Source organism: Peromyscus maniculatus, chromosome 3, assembly GCF_049852395.1.
Source record: "Peromyscus maniculatus bairdii isolate BWxNUB_F1_BW_parent chromosome 3, HU_Pman_BW_mat_3.1, whole genome shotgun sequence".
In the NCBI taxonomy this organism is placed as follows: Eukaryota; Metazoa; Chordata; class Mammalia; order Rodentia; family Cricetidae; genus Peromyscus; species Peromyscus maniculatus.
In genome coordinates, this window is record NC_134854.1 from 72,208,412 (window position 1) to 72,225,001 (window position 16,590).

General features: G+C 37.0%; 1 protein-coding gene across 9 annotated transcripts in view; it reads left to right on the plus strand.

Annotated features, from left to right (window-relative positions):
• Stk31 (serine/threonine kinase 31) overlaps positions 1-16,590 on the plus strand; it is an 81,211-nt gene that overhangs the window by 51,384 nt on the left and 13,237 nt on the right. For 6 of the 9 annotated variants that reach the window (XM_076566764.1, XM_076566762.1, XM_076566770.1 and 3 more), the window contains 5 exons: positions 2,752-2,877; positions 3,629-3,754; positions 3,926-4,012; positions 5,446-5,595; positions 9,340-9,462. In XM_076566764.1, the coding sequence (XP_076422879.1) occupies positions 2,752-2,877; positions 3,629-3,754; positions 3,926-4,012; positions 5,446-5,595; positions 9,340-9,462 (612 nt within the window). The remainder of the gene's footprint in view (positions 1-2,751; positions 2,878-3,628; positions 3,755-3,925; positions 4,013-5,445; positions 5,596-9,339; positions 9,463-16,590) is intronic. The other 3 variants (XM_076566765.1, XM_076566767.1, XM_076566768.1) reach the window with 1 other exon arrangement.

The window sequence follows — 16,590 nt, forward strand, 5'->3', positions numbered from 1 at the left end:
TTCTCCTTCAACTCTGGTGTGAGGTCTAGGATTCCATGTTTGAGTGACCATATCCTGCTTTCCCAGTATACTTTTAAATCATATCTAGAATACTTGTAATACCTAGTAAAATATAAGTGTTACATAATAATCAGTATACAATGTTTAGGGAAATGCATAACAAAAATATGCTTTTTTGGGCACAGATATAATTTTATTTTGAATATTTCTGCTTAACGATTGAATACAAGGAAGCAGAATCCACAGATACAGAAGCCAATTGTGTTTAGTTATTGAGATTGTCATTAATGCATAGCCAGGGATTTAATTCAGTAGTTATAGTGCTTGCTTGGCATGCATAAACCATTCTTTCAGTTTTCCAGCAGTGCATAACATACATGTAATGGCATACATCTGCAGTCTCAGTACTTTGGAGGTGGAGGCAGGAGGATCAGAGTTCAAGGCCAGCCTGGGCTACATGAGACTCAGTCTCAAAAAAAAGTGTTAGTAAGTTATGATAATAGCTAAAACATAATCTATAAAGAAATGTTTGTATAAATATGTGAGTTTATTTTCATAAATATATAAGATTAAATTTCTGTGAATCACAGTTGGTAGTATAGTTTCGTGGGTTCCATCCCCTGTGCCACAAAAATAAAAAAAAGTTCTTCAAATAATTATTATAAAGTCTTCCCATACTGTATTTAAAAATGATGTGTGAATTGGGTATCACAACTTACTATTATAGTTTCCTCTAATAGGAACCTGAGGCATGAGGATTGCTTTCAGTTTGAGGCCAGCCTGACTTGGGTACTGAGTTCCAGGATAGCCTGGGATACCAAGTGAGAGCCTGTCTTAAAAACCCAAACACGAGCTGGCCGGTGGTGTCGACACTAATCCTAGCACTAGAGAGGCAGAGTCAGGTGGATCTTTGTGAGTTTGAGGCCAGCCTGATCTACAGAGCTTGTTCCAGGACAGCCAAGGCTACACAGAGAAATCCGGTCTCAAAAACCCGAAAAACAAATCCCAGAGGAAACAACAACAACAACCCCCCAAATACCAAGACATGATAAAACCAAAACTGTAAAAAATAAAAAGTTTATTCCTCCTTGAAGCTAGTAGCTCTAGCTTTAGAGACTGTCTTGTGTCTGGTGACTGAGTGTGTGTATAGCTATATGAAGTTGAAAATTATTTTATTTATTGTAGAAGAGTATAAGACATTCAGATCATGGTTTGTGGATGTCTTCCAATGACTTTACTATGTTTAAGATGATTTTGAGGTATAATCCTAGAAATCCTTTGTAAACTGATTACGTATTGCTGAAATTTATTAACAACACAAGACCTAGAAAGCAATCCTAAAACCTTGCCTCCTAAAACTACACTGCAATAAAACTTGGTCATTGTTTGGGTCTTGTTTAGGCATCTATATTGTTGAGAGTTCATGGGAAGGTCAGCTACTGTCATATGTAGACTAAGCCATATTGCATCAAACTTCCTGGTCCTCTGAGCTCTTAGGACATTTCTGCCCCACTTTCCGTGTTGTTCCCTGAGCCTCAGGTGTGTGAAATGTGTTGTAGATGTATCTACTAGAGCTGGGCACCCCATGGTCAGTGGCTCTTTGCATTGACCAGTTGTGGTGCCTGTAATGGTCTTCATCTGCTGCACAAAGAAGACCCTTTAATGAAGGATGAGAGTTATTCTTTGGTGGGTTTAAGGATAAGTACTAAGAGTACAGTTATAAATTAGAATGGTTTGGAAAGTGGCAGTAGTAGTTTCATCATAATGTGGCTAGAGGAAATCTCACAAGGCCCCTCCCTAGATAAAAAGCTACAGGTAATTAAAGGCTGGTAAGTTAGGGAAAATTAGTCTTCCCTAGGGATAAGCCCCTTAATTTGTTATTCACTATCAACTGCTCAGCACTAAGAACATATATATGTGAGCAACACTAAATGAACTCAGCAGGTTGTATTTGTGTGTGTGTGTGTAACAAAAATTAATGAGGCCATGGGTTTGAGAGTGGGGAGATATAGGAAGGCTTGGAGGGAGGGGGCATGCTGTACATATAGTACACATTTATGAAATTAAAAAATAAAAAAATCAAGCTCTGTGGTGGTGGTGGTGCATGCCTTTAATCCCAGTACTGGGAGGCAGGGGCAGGCAGATCTCCGAATTCAAGGCCAGCCTGGTCTGCAGAGCAAGTTCCAGAACAGCCAGGTCTACACAGAGAAACCCTGTCTCAAAAATCAAAGGAAGGAAGGAAGGAAACAAATCTACTAAAGAAAACAAAATCTAGTTTTAATATAAAAATATAAAAAAAAGGTAGAATTAAAATTTTTGAAAATCATTTTCATATTTAGGAACACTAAGTAGGAATAGAGGTGTCAGGATTACTTTGCAACAGTCATAATTTTTAGATTTTTTCATTAGTGTTCTCTAACCACTTTGACTTCTTCATTTTAATTTTTAGGGCATATATGAGGTTTTTCAAGTAAGTATTGGAGTTTCTTGCAAGCATATCTTATTAACCTCAGTCACTTCTACAGTCTGTTGTAAATTCACAGCAGTGACTGTCTGGTAATTGCAAAGTAGGCAGGAGAAAGTCAAGAGCGAGGGATTAAAAAGAATCCAAACTTTAAACATTTTTGTTGTATTTTTCAGTTAGATTGATGATCTTCATTGCATTTTATAGTATGCCCCTAATCATGTTGGTGATTTGAAAGCCCTAAGGAATTTTCTGACTGTCTAAACATAGTAAAAATTTGTGCCTAGAACTCTGGTGGTCTTCTTACTATGAGCTTAGAGCGAGACCTTCTTGACACTGAACCCATGAAGGAACTTAGCAGCAAGCGTCCTCTGGTGTGCTCTGAGGTTAACGGGCAGCCGGTTCTCTTGAAGGTAATTTTCAGTGCTGATTTATGGAAGCTTCAAAAGTAAAAAGAAAGTGGTGATGTTATTTTTCAGGGAATAAAACAAACCCACTCTTTCTAAAGTATGTAAGTTGACTGGCATGGTGATTGTGTTTGAGCTAATTTTGACTTTAAAGTTTCTCTCATTTTCCTAAAGAGTACTGCCTTTACTAGGGTTACTTGACTTTCTTTCTTGGGTACACTTAACTACATTTTGTTCAATAGCCTTTAAAAATTCTTGTTTTTCTAGATGTTTCTTGAAAGCTTAGCTATGTTGCCAGCACAAGCTTGTGCTCCTTAATTTCTTTGAAATTTTTAAAAATTTCATTTTATGTGTTTTGTCTGCATATGTATCTTTGTTCCATATGCATGTCTGGTACCTGTGGAGGTTAGAAGAGGGCACTGGATCCCATGGAACTGGAGTTCATACAGTTGTGAGACGCCATGTGGGTGCTGGGAGCCAAACTCCTATCTTTCACAAGAGCACCAAGTGCTCTTAACCACTAATCATCTCTCTAGCCCCTTAATTTCTTCTTATGAGCTGAAACTGAATGAACTTGAGAGGTTAGTTAAGTTGGCCTTAGTTGCCACATATTTGGGAATATATTCAATGCAGATGAAGTACTTAAAATAGAAAAATAAATGTAATTTAACTTACAATAACTTATATTTAATTTAGAACAATAAATTAGAATGGAATTTTTAAAGTTGAAATTACCAATACCTTTGTTGTTGTTCAGGGCTATTCTGTGGATGTTGACACAGAAGGCAGGGTGATTCAGAGAGCAGCCTCCTATCATAGAGCTTGTGGAGATGCTAAGGAAGAGTCTGGATTACTGCCATTGATATTCCTGTTTCTGTGTAAGGTAAAGTTCCCAAGCTAATCTATTGTAGAAATTATTTATTGCAAGTAAGTTTTAAAGTAGTAATTTTTTCTTCTTAATATAAAACAACAGTTACCTTATAGAATCACTGTGCAATACAAATATATTGGTGAATTTTTCACTTTGAGTTACATTTTCTATTTTGCTTCTTAGTCTGATCCTGTTGCCTACCTGATGGTCCCATACTATCCTAAGGCAAACCTGAGCTCAGTTCAAGCCAGTATGCCTTTAACTTCAGAAGTAAGTAAAAATCATTTTCAGGGATGTATTACACAAGAAGCTAACATCTAATATGTAAACACCCAATACTACATGCTGTCCTGTACAAATATTTGGGCTGTGTTATTCTGTTTTATTGTTGCATCAGCTCTGTGCATATGAGAAAACAAGGCTGAGAAGGATTAAGTGACTTGCACAGAACCTTTTCATCCAATAGAACTGAAACTTGAAATTAGGTCTTTTTGGTTTCAGAGCCCAGACTTACACCATTAAACTATGCTGTATGTAACTGCCTGTGATAATAGTCGATTTTTTTTTTTTTTTTTTTTTTTTTGGTTTTTCGAGACAGGGTTTCTCTGTGTAGCTTTGCACCTTTCCTGGAGCTCACTTTGGTAGCCCAGGCTGGCCTCGAACTCAGAGATCCGCCTGGCTCTGCCTCCCGAGTGCTGGGATTAAAGGCGTGCGCCACCAACGCCCGGCTTAATAGTCGATATTTTAAGTGGCAGTTTTAGCTTTTATCATTATAAATTTAGAATTAGTAATAAAAGAGGTTCTGATTCTTCCCAGTTAGTAACATTATTTTATTCTTATCTAGTTGCTTTACGTGGTGGTTATTTAAGTTGCCTTAGAGAGGGGTGTGTGTGTGTGTGTGTGTGTGTGTGTGTGTGTGTGTGTGTGTGTGTGTGTGTGTGTTGTGTGCCTGCACGTGTGCAAAGAGCACTTATGATGTTACCAGTTACATAGAACATTACTTAACTTTCTATTGCTGTGATAGAATTCCATGACTAAGGCAATGCATAGAAGAAAGCATTTAATTGGACTTAAAATTCCAGAGAGTACATGATGACAGAGTAAGGCATGGTGTTGGGAACAGTTTGAGAGCTCCTATCTTCAAAGGAAGGGAGGAGTCAGAGAGCACACTGGGGAATGACTTTTGAAACCTGCAAGTCTGCCCAGGGTGACACACCTCCTCCAATAAGTCCAATAAGGTCAGTCCTCCTAATCCTTCCCAAATAGGTCTACCGAATAGGGATGAGTATTCAAACATCAGCCTATTGAGGCCATTCTTATTTAAACAACCACACATAGTTAAGCTTTATCTAGCTTTTAATTCTCTGTCTGTGATATATCCTTAATTTGAAGGAAGCTTTACTTCAGTTCTGGGACAGTCTTTTAATGGAGACAAACTTTATCCATTAAAATGAGTTGTTGGTGGCCGGGCGGTGGTGGCGCACGCCTTTAATCCCAGCACTCGGGAGGCAGAGCCAGGTGGATCTCTGTGAGTTCGAGGCCAGCCTGGACTACCAAGTGAGTCCCAGGAAAGGCGCAAAGCTACACAGAGAAACCCTGTCTCGAAAAACCCAAAAAAAAAAAAAAAAAAAAAAAAAAAAAAAAAAAAAAAATGAGTTGTTGGTTTTTGAAACTCCATCTCTTTCACATGTACTTATTTGTAGGAAGCTTTAAAAGTCATGAAAGGTGTTGCCCAAGGCCTGCATACATTGCACAGTGCTAACATAATTCATGGATCACTTCATCAGAACAACGTATTTGCCTTAAATCGTGAACAAGGAATTGTTGGAGATTTTGACTTCACCAAATCTGAGGTAAAATATCATAGCTGTACTGGACAGAAACCACTTAATAAAGTAGTTCAGCACTTCCACACAATATAGTAATTTATTGGAAGATCTGCACTTTTAGTTAAGGGGGTCATGTAGTACAAATAGTATCTGTAACAATCTAGATTGTGATGAGCATTGTGTGGTTTTGTTGTAAGTACAGAAACAATCTGACTTATTGAATGGCATTGACAATATTGATCATTATTTTTCTCATTTGGAAACAGTTGCTAGGAAACATGTAAGAACCTCCCTCTGCTTGTACTCTTTTCTTTCATAGATTAAATTTAAATATATATGCTTTGTTATTATTAATATAGTACATTTTTTAGAAGCCTGAGAACCATGGGTGTTTTTTTTTTTTTAATTTTAATTTTTATTTTTTGGTTTTTCGAGACAGGGTTTCTCTGTGTAGCTTTGCGCCTTTCCTGGAGCTCACTCGGTAGCCCAGGCTGGCCTCGAACTCACAGAGATCCGCCTGGCTCTGCCTCCCGAGTGCTGGGATTAAAGGCGTGCGCCACCAACGCCCGGCTGGTGTTTTTGTTTTAACTAGGTTCAACTACATGACTTTTAACTTGGTGCTTCATTGTCTCCCAATAGGAGAGAGATGACAAAGTCTAGACAATTAAGAGAATGTGATATTTTTATGTGTATTTGTGGAGTAGGCAGTCTAGGATTATAGATGATCACAAGGGAGAAGTTTCCTCTTTGTTTATTTTAATTTACAAAAAAAGATGTATATGTTTATTATATATAGCCTGTTGTTTTGAAATATGTATATAATATAAATGGCTCTATGAACAATTCTCATTTAAAATACAACAGCTTTATTGAGATAGAGTTCATACATTTTTAGCATGTTCATAAAGTGGTGTATTGATCACCACTATCTAATTTAGATAATTTTTTATCACATCCCAAAGTAGTCACTGATTAGCCATTACTTTTCATTTCTGCTTCTGTTCAGGCCTTGGAAACTAGAAATATACTTTGTACTTCTGGATTTTCTTATTCTGTAATCTCCCAAAAGTAAAATTATGCAAATAATTGGCCTTTTGTGAATCACTTCTGTTACTTAGTGTAACATTCAGAGTTAATGTATGTTGTTGAATGTTTAAGGACATAATTCTTTTTATGACCAAATGTATTTAATTATATGTATATGTGAAACTTTAGTGTGTGTTTCCATCAGTGGATAGATACTTGGATTTACATTTATTTTGTTTACTTGAGACAGGGTCTCTCACTGGGTAGTAAATGCTGGCTTTGAACTTTCTTTGTAGCACAGGTCTCAAACTCCTAGTGCCCTTCTGCCTCAGCCTTTGACATGCTGAGATTACAAGTATGTATTCTCAAGCCTAGCTCTAGGCTTATGTTTTTCAGTTATTATGAATTAGGTTTTCATGAATATTAGTATACAAGTTCTTTGTACAGACATTCTCATTGCCTTGGGGAATGGAATTACTGAGTCATATAATTCGGTTTCCTTCCTATTGAAAATTCTTAGTGTTTGATAGAGCACTTAACAAGTAACAAAGTCATGAATAGGGATGTGTGATAGTTTATATTATAATTGGTGTTCACACAACCTCAAAACACATTGTAAGCAAACAAAACTGGCTTAGAAAAAAGTCATAAAATGTCTTAAGTGGCAAGAATTTTTGATCAACTACCATGCAAGATTACGTCTAATGTAGATAATTCTGCTTGAATTTTTTTCCGTCTAAATTTCAAGGGCTCCAGTATAGAGAATCTAAATCTTTAAGGATCACTACTTCTGGAGTTTTTATTGCCAAAAACTGTTGGAAAATGGAACTTGTAGCTGGGTGGTGGTGATTCACACCTTTAATCCTAGCACTCAGAGGCAAAGGCAGGTGGATCTCTGTGAGGTTGAGGCCAGCCTCATCTACAGAGTTCCAGGACAGCCAGGGTTACTCTGAGAAACCTTGTCTCAAAAAAAAAAGAAAACAAACAACACCACCACCAACAAAACCTAAAACAAAGAAAAAAAGAAAATGAAATTTGTTTTTGGCTATATGAAAAATCTATTCAAGGTACCATGGATTCTGCGAACAAGAATACTATTCTTTTCTCAAGAGACAAACTTAGGCCATTTTTAAAAATCAGATTTTAAATTATTTCTAGCAGTGAAAAACATGAAAAATTTAAGAAAATTTTATTGATTCTGGTAGGTTTACAATAAATATATCAAGTCTACTGTTTCCCTTTCTTGAGAAACTTTCGAAGTACCTACTATTTTCCATCTTCATAAGCCTTATGTAAGGATTCAGTTTCTTCACATACATCCTTGTCAATCATTGCTACTTTGGTCATTTGGTTGTTTACAAGTTTTAGAATAATGCTGTACATATATAGTCTTTGTGGTTTTCATATGATAGCTCAAAAGAATGAAAAAGTGAATATGAAACTAATACAAACTTGGATTGTACAGGATTTTTATATTGACTAATTTTTTGAAACATTTATTGTCCCATATTAATTTATCCGAGGACTAAGGTAACACAAGAAAATGAGGACTTCTAACCTCAATTTTAAGGATTCCCGTCAGTTTATTTTTGAGCATATCATTGGTACAATTGTAGATGTGACTGTTCTGAGAATCACTCCTTTTTATATTAATTTGTCATCTGATACTCTTCCCCAAAATGCTATTTTAATCTTTCATTTAACATTCCCAGTTGATGCCTTAGCTGCTGGGTTTTAGATTATACTTAGAGAAGTTGGGTTAAAGATAGTAAATGGAGAAAATGTATAATTAATACTTAGGGATATGTAGTAGGCACTGTGCTAACTAACATTATCTTTATAACAACTCTATAATATAGATATTATAGCCACTTTAAAAGTTAGTTTAGACATGAAAAACTTAAAATTTAAGACCACACAGCAAATAAATGTGAGAGTTGGAATTGCAGCTAATAGCAGACTGAATTTAGGTGTCATGATTTGTCATTGATTGCCCTTTGATTTCTTAGAATATGGTATATTTAGAAAATGGTCATGAGGAAAAGAAAGTGATTTGTACAATTTAATTTAAAGTATTTAGAATGCTCAGAATTAGAAAATAGTACTGCTTTGTGAGTTTATTAAAATACACAAACAGGAGTAGTCAGGATGGCTTCATGGGTGAAGTACTATCCATGTAAGCCTGATAACCTGAGTTGATTCCTGGAACCCATGTAAAAAGTCAAGGAAGCCTGATGCAGTGGCACACACCTGTAATCCCAGCACTTCTACAGTGACATGGGAGGTAGGGATAGGAGAATCCGAAGCTTTCTGGGCAGTTTGCCTGGAGTAGGTAGTATAGCAGCAGAAAGAACAAGAAAGGCCCTGTTTCAGCAAGGCGGAAGGTGAAGGTTTTCTTCAGGAAGTTGTTCTCTGACCTCCACATATGCTCAGTGGCACACATGCTCATCCATCCATCCACAAGCATACATGCCCACCAACATGCATATGCATGCGTACATGTAAGATTAAAATTAAGATACACAAAACAATGTCCATGATCAAAGAATCCAGAGTCATTCATTTTCAGTCCACACCTACAATCTGAGTATAACAAAAGTAAAATTTGTAAGAGTAGAAAATTAGATACTTGAGAGGTAGACAATGAAATATTTCAGAAGACCTTTAAATTGAGAATAGAGGCTCTCGCACAAAACCCTTAACTGTTTTGTCTCTAAAATGCTTACAATACTGTTTTTGTAGAGTCAGCGAGCCTCAGTGAACATGATGGTTGGTGGATTAAGTTTGACATCACCTGAATTGAAAATTGGAAAACCTCCTTCTCCAAGTTCAGACTTATATGCTTATGGCTGCCTTTTATTATGGGTATGTTGTTTTTTAAAAAATCATCAATAATTTACAAATGTTTCAGAATGTAAAGGGATGATTGTAGTGATTTTCAGCCATTTTTCTTGATGAAGAATAATGGTGTACTTTTTAAAAGTAGAATTTGTGTGTGGATGTGTGTGTATTGTGTTTGTGTGGACGTGTACATGCACCTGTGTGTATGCATGTAGAGGCCAGAGATCAACTTTGTATGAGTTACTTAGGAGTCATCTACTTGGCTTGTAGAGACAGAGTCTGTCATTGTCCTGGAGCTTACCAAGTAGGCCAGGCTGGCTGGCCAGTGAGTTACAGAGTTCTGCCTGTCTGCCTTCCCCACACTGGGATGATAGGCATGTGCAACCAGGCGCAGGTCCCCACCTCCCCCTTTTTTACATGGGTTTTGTGGATATAACTCAGGAGCTCATGCGTGGGTGGCAAGCACTTAATTACACCCAGATATTGGGGTAAATGCTGAAAGATCAGAGAGACAAAAGAACAAGCCAATGCTGTGTCTCACCTCACCAATTCCACAAATCCTCTGACTGAAATCCTCTGAGCCCTCACCCAAAAGGCTCCAGCTGAAAAAGCCTCTAGCTGAAAGGGATGCTTCTGCCGAAAAGCCTTTAGTTCCTGTCTCCTCACGCCTTATATACCTTTCTTTACCCAGCCATCACTTCCTGGGATTAAAGGCCTGTGATTCCCAGTACTGGGATTAAAGGTGTGTGCCGCCACTGTCTGGCTCTGTTTTCTCTCCTAGATTGAATCAATCTCATGTAGTCCAGGGTGGCTTTGAACTCACAGAGATCCAGATGGATCTCTGCCTCCTGAATGCTAGGATTAAAGGTGTGTGCAACTACTGCCTGGCCTCTATGTTTAATCTAGTGGCTTGTTTTGTTCTCTGATCTTCAGGTAAATTTTATTAGGGTACACTATAGCACCACAATAAGGTGTCAGCTCATTGTGTTCTTAGGTTCTATGGCATGGTATGTGTTCTTGGTACAGAGTTCTACTGCTGCAGCACCAAAGCATAAACAAGTGAATGTGACCTGTTCCAATAATAGTTTATTAATGGACACTGAATCTGAATTTTATGTAGCTTTCATATCTTATTAAATAGCATTTCTATGATTTTCCTTTAAATACTTAAAAACATGAGAACAATTTTTGGCTTACAGTTTGTACAGAAGCAGATAGCAACATTGATTTGGTACAGAGGTCATAGTTTGCTAACTCCTGTTCTAGCCATACAAATGAACAAAAGGAAGAATCATTCAATTTAAAAGCAAAGAAAGGAAGCTGTGTTTATTTGCAGATAACGTGATTAACAATGTAGAGTATTTTCAAGAATGTACATAAAATCTTCTAGACCTAATATGTATTTATCAAAGTAACAGTTTTAATTGCAGTGTAATTATCTTTCTTATTTACTAGTAGAAAATAGGAAATTTAAAATTATAAAAATATGGCCCTTGCCAGGCGGTGGTGGTGCACGCCTTTAATCTCAGCACTCAGGAGGCAGAGCCAGGTGGATCTCTGTGAGTTTGAGGCCAGCCTGTGAGTTTGAGGCCTACAGAGTGAGATCCAGGACAGGCTTCAAAATTACATAGAGAAAATCTGTCATGAAAAACCAAAAAAAAAAAAAAAAAAAAAAAAAAAGGCTCAGAGAGATGGTTCAGTGCTTAAGAACACTTGTTCTTGCAGAGAACCTGAGTTTGGTTCCAAGAAACAATATGTTGGCTCACAAACCATGAGTAACTCATATTCTAGGGGATCTGACCTTGTATTTTGACTTCAGCAGGCACCAGGTATACATTGTACACATGCATACATGCATGCAGGAAAAAAAAACCCATGAAATAATTGACAAAGTCATGAAAGTAGCTGGGGAGATAGCTCAGTGAGGGTGAGGGCTTACTGTGGAAAATGAGGACTTGGGTTTGAAGCCCCAGAACCATGAAAAAGCCAAGCATGGCTTCATGCTATGCCTGTAAATCCAGCATAGTTGGTTCTCCAGCTAGAATGGGGAGCTTCTAGTTCAGGGAATAAGGAAGAGAGGAATAGAGGAAGACACCTGATGAATATATGCACATGGGCCTGTGCACTCCCTTACACACTCATAGAAAATCACGAAAATACCAATATATGAAACTTTGGACAAGTTTAATAAAAACATATATGAGACAAATAGAAAACTATAAAGCATTTCTAAGAAAAATTAAAGCTACAGATAGAAAAATACACTATATTTATGGACTGGAAAACCTGATGTTTTATGAAAGTTCTACTCAAAACACTTTCCGCTGAAATGCTGGTAGTTGTTTTTGTGTGTGGAAATCAATAATCAGGCATTATAATAAATGTTACAGTTTGCATAAAATGTATAGGATTGATAGCAAGAGAGTTTTGTGAAAGCAAAAATTGGAAGGCTTGTAGGATCTGATTTCAAGACAATAAAATCATAGTTTATGAAACCAGACTGATATTATTGTGAAGTTAGACATACAAATAACCAGTGTTATGTGATATTTTGTTTGTATTCTGACAAATAAAGCTTGCCTGGAGATCAGAGAATCAGAGCAGCCAGCCACTAAAGTCTTCTTGCCTCTTTGAAATCTCAGACCAAATGGGGTCAAGATCCTGTCTACCCACCTTATATTCCTGTCTCCACCTCCCTAGTGCTAGGATTAAAGGCATGATCCTTCCAAGTGCTGGGATCAAAGGCTTGAGCCTCCTGAGTGCTGGGATCAAAGGCTTGTGCCTCCTGAGTGCTGGGATCAAAGGCTTGAGCCACCACCACCTGGTTCTATAGTTAACTAGTGGTTAGATCTGCCCTCTGATCTCCAGGCAAGCTTTATTTGTCAGCACACAAACAAAATTATCGTACAACAGATGAGAATGGTATAGAGCAGTGGTTCTTAACCTTTTTAAAGCTGTGACCCTTTAATATAGTTCCTCATATTGTGGTGACCCCCAACAATAAAATTATTTTGTTGCCACTTCATAACTAATTTTGCTACTGTTTTAAACCATAAATATCTGATATGCAACCCCTGTAGGGTTGTGACCCACAGGTTGAAAAGCAATGGTAGAGACAGTAGTAGAAATAGAGCTATTCATGTATGGCCAGTTGATTCTTGACAAGGCAGTTAGTTATTTGAGTGAATGAAGTACTGGAACAATGGATATCCGTATATAGAGAATAAACTCCGATTAATTCCTTGTACTATGCTCAAAAATTAAAAGAAATGTTTATTAGATCCAAGTGTAAAACTCGAAAGCTTCAAGTAGAAAACACAGGAGAAAATCCATTTTTTAGATTTTTTTTTTAAATTTCTTGGAACAGAGGTTTTAAAAGTATATTCTTAGGGTTTTCTGAATTTCATTTGTATATGTTGTAATGTCTCCCCCCCTTTTTTTTTTAAAGATTTATTTATTTTTTGTTTTTTTGTTTTTGTTTTTTTGTTTTTTCGAGACAGGGTTTCTTTGTGTAGCTTTGCGCCTTTCCTGGAACTCACTTGGTAGACCAGGCTGGCCTCGAACTCACAGAGATCCGCCTGCCTCTGCCTCCCGAGTGCTGGGATTAAAGGCGTGCGCCACCACCGCCCGGCAAGATTTATTTATTATGTATACAGTGCTCTGTTTGTATGTATGTCTGCACACCAGAAGAGGGCATCAGATCTCATTATAGATGGTTGTGAGCCACCATGTGGTTGCTGGGGATTGAACTCAGGACCTCTGGAAGAGCAGTCAGTGCTCTTAACCACTGATCCATCTCTCCAGCCCAATGTCTCCCTTTTTATTTCTATTTTTATTAGTTTGGGTCTTCTCTTGGTTAATTTGGATAAAGCTTTGTCAATTTCATGTAGCTTTTTAGAGAAACAAATCTTCCTTTCTTTGATTCTCTGTATTGCTTTTGGTTTTTTGTTTATTTCTATTTCATTATTTTTAGCCCTAATTTTTGTTAGTGTTTTCCTGTTTGCTCTTTGGATTTAATTTAATTTGTTATTATTTTTCCAAGGCCTCAGCTGCATCCATAGATTACTAGAGATCTTATAGTTTTAGATGTTGATACTTAGTGCTATAGACTTCCCTCTTAGGAATGCCTTCAGTGTATATCAGTCTGTAGATTTTGTATGTTACATTTTCATTTTCATTCAGAAGGAGGAATTTTTTTATTTCCTTCTTAATTTCTTCAGTTATTCAATTATCATTCATCAGTGTAGTAACTGCTGCCACTGTTAAGCCAGAACAATGTTGTAATCCCTTCAAATATATGTGTGTTGTCCTTTTGTAGCCAAGTTCTTTCTGACTCAAATGTGTCCATCCTTTTTACATTGTGGAAGACATTGTCATCAGTCTCGTTAATAATAGCAACAAAACCACACACAGAATCTCACAATGATTTAAGTAAATCTGTGATTTTTGCACTAATTTATAGATATTATTGGCATGTGGCCCTAGTTTGGACATGTGTAGGAGTAATCCTTCCACCCTTAATAAACATTGTTCTTTTTAAAAACACCTGTATTTTGTCTATTGAAGAAGGCCACTATCCTATTTATGGTTTTTACTCCTGTGAAGAGACACCATGAGCATGGCATCTCTTATAAAGAAAACATTTAATTGAGGTGGCTCGCTTATAGTTTTAGAGGTTCAGTCCATTATCATCATGGTGGGAAGCATTATGGCGTGCAGGCAGACACAGAACTAGATAGGTAACTGAGAGTCCTACATCTTGTAGGCAACAGGAAATGGACTGAGACACTGGGTATTAGGAAGCCTCAAAGCCTGCCCCCACAGTGACACACTTCCTCCACCAAGGTTATACCTACACCAACAAAGCCATATCTCCTAATAGTGCCACTCTCTGTGAGTTTAAGGGGACCAATTTCATTCAAACTACCACAGCCATACAAACAATAAACAATAAACAATGACTTTTTGAGACTATCTTCTTTCAGTATAATGCTTTCAAAACCCATGCATATTGTCTAATGTAGTTTTTGTATGAGTGTACCAAGTTAATTTGTTCACATTAAAGGATATTTGGATGGTTCTAGCTTTTGGTTATTACAAGTAAAGCTGCTTGTAACAGCTTTGTGTGTGGTTTTGTTATAAACAAATTGTCGCCGGGCGGTGGTGGCGCACGCCTTTAATCCCAGCACTCGGGAGGCAGAGGCAGGCGGATCTCTGTGAGTTCGAGGCCAGCCTGGGCTACCAAGTGAGTTCCAGGAAAGGCGCAAAGCTATACAGAGAAACCCTGTCTCGAAAAACCAAAAAAAAAAAAAAAAAAAAAAAAACAAATTGTCTTTTTAGGGTGAATATCTCTGAGTGAGACTAATGGGTCAGATTATAATTGTGTGAATAATTTTTTTTCTTTTTTGAGACAGGGTTTCTCTGTGTAGCTTTGCGCCCTTCCTGGATCTCGCTCGGTAGACCAGGCTGGCCTCGAACTCACAAAGATCTGCCTGCCTCTGCCTCCCGAGTGCTGGGATTAAAGGCGTGCGCCACCACTGCCTGGCATGAATAATTTTTATAAAGAACTGCCAAACTACTTTGCAGAGTTAGCATCCTTTTTCACTCTGCTCATATAAATGAGTTTCAGTTGTCTACATCATTGTCACCACTTGGTATTGTTATCTTCTATTTTAACCATGGTCTTAGAAGTGTAGACATATCATGGTTTAAGTTTTTATCTCCATAATGGGTAATTATTATGAACATATTTTATTTTTTTTCTATATACTTGATGAAGTGTCTTCATATCTTTTGTCTGTTTTTAAATGGGTTGTGATCCAAATATTTTTTAAAAAAAGCATTTAAAATCTCCTGTAGACATGCTTAATAATCTTTGGTTATATGTATACCTAAGTATTAAGCTAGTATGAATGGGATTGTTTTTCTAATATCTTATTCAGTAAATGTTTTATTGGTGTATAGCAATGTTATGATTCTTTTGTGATTTTTCAACCTGATACTTTGCTGATCAGATCTTGGAGTCTTCAGGTGAGTTCTTTAGGAGCTTTCAAATATGGGGTCATATCATCTGCCAATGGATAATTTAACTTCTCTGTTTTTTTTTTGTATCCCTTTTATTTCTTTTTTTTCTTTGACTACAAATTTAGCATTATATTGAATAAAAGTGTTGTGAGTAGACATCCTTATTTCTTGATTTTAGAGAAAATGCTTTAATATTACATCAGATAAAATATAGAAGTACAAAATATTCAGACAAGTATAGACTATTCTAATAGCTACAGAATACACATTCTTCCACCACCCTGTGAAACTTTGTCCATTCATTTGAGAAGATTTCAAACAAATAATATCTTCCAAGTCCCATCAGTTTTCATGCATGTGACATGATCTCACTATTTAACCTACTGTAACAGATTTCCTCTTAGGTTTGCCCCATAGCTTTTGTGTTATTTCTCTTTGATGTTGCTATCGGGGTGAATTGCTGGAGTGGGACTTCAGTTCCACATCAGCCCATGCCTGCTTGCTGAAGAGTTGTATACTTCACTTTTGTGTATAGAATATTGCAGTTCTTTATATAGTCGAGATAGCAATCCCATTAGAAGAGTATTGGACAGTTGTTTCTCCATTGGAGGATGCTGCTTCACTCTGTGATTGTTTCCTTTGTTGTACAGAAAATTATATAAAAATGGAGTGTGTATGTGCATGCATGCACATGATGTATATGTGTAGGCACACATGTCACAGCATATGTGGAGGCCAGAGGACAGTTTTGTGAACTTGATTCTTTTCTTTCACCTTTTAATGGGTTCATTTAATTCAGGTTGCTAGGTGAGGCAAATGCCATTGCCTGATGGGCATCTTATTGCCCTTATAGAAGCTTTTAAATTTCATGTAATACCATTCAATTCTTAGAATTATTTCCTGTGCCTTTGGAGTCTTCATAAAGTGCATACATGTGCTTATTTATCAAAGTGTTTTACTCCCAACAGTTTCAAAGTTGCAAGTTTTACATTAAGGTCTGTGATATCTTTTGAATTAATTATTGGGCAGTATAGTGCTTTGAATGATATGTCTCCCATAGTCTCAGATATTTGAATACTTAGTCCCTAGTTGATGGCACTTGTTGGAGGAGGCTATTTTTGTGTGTGT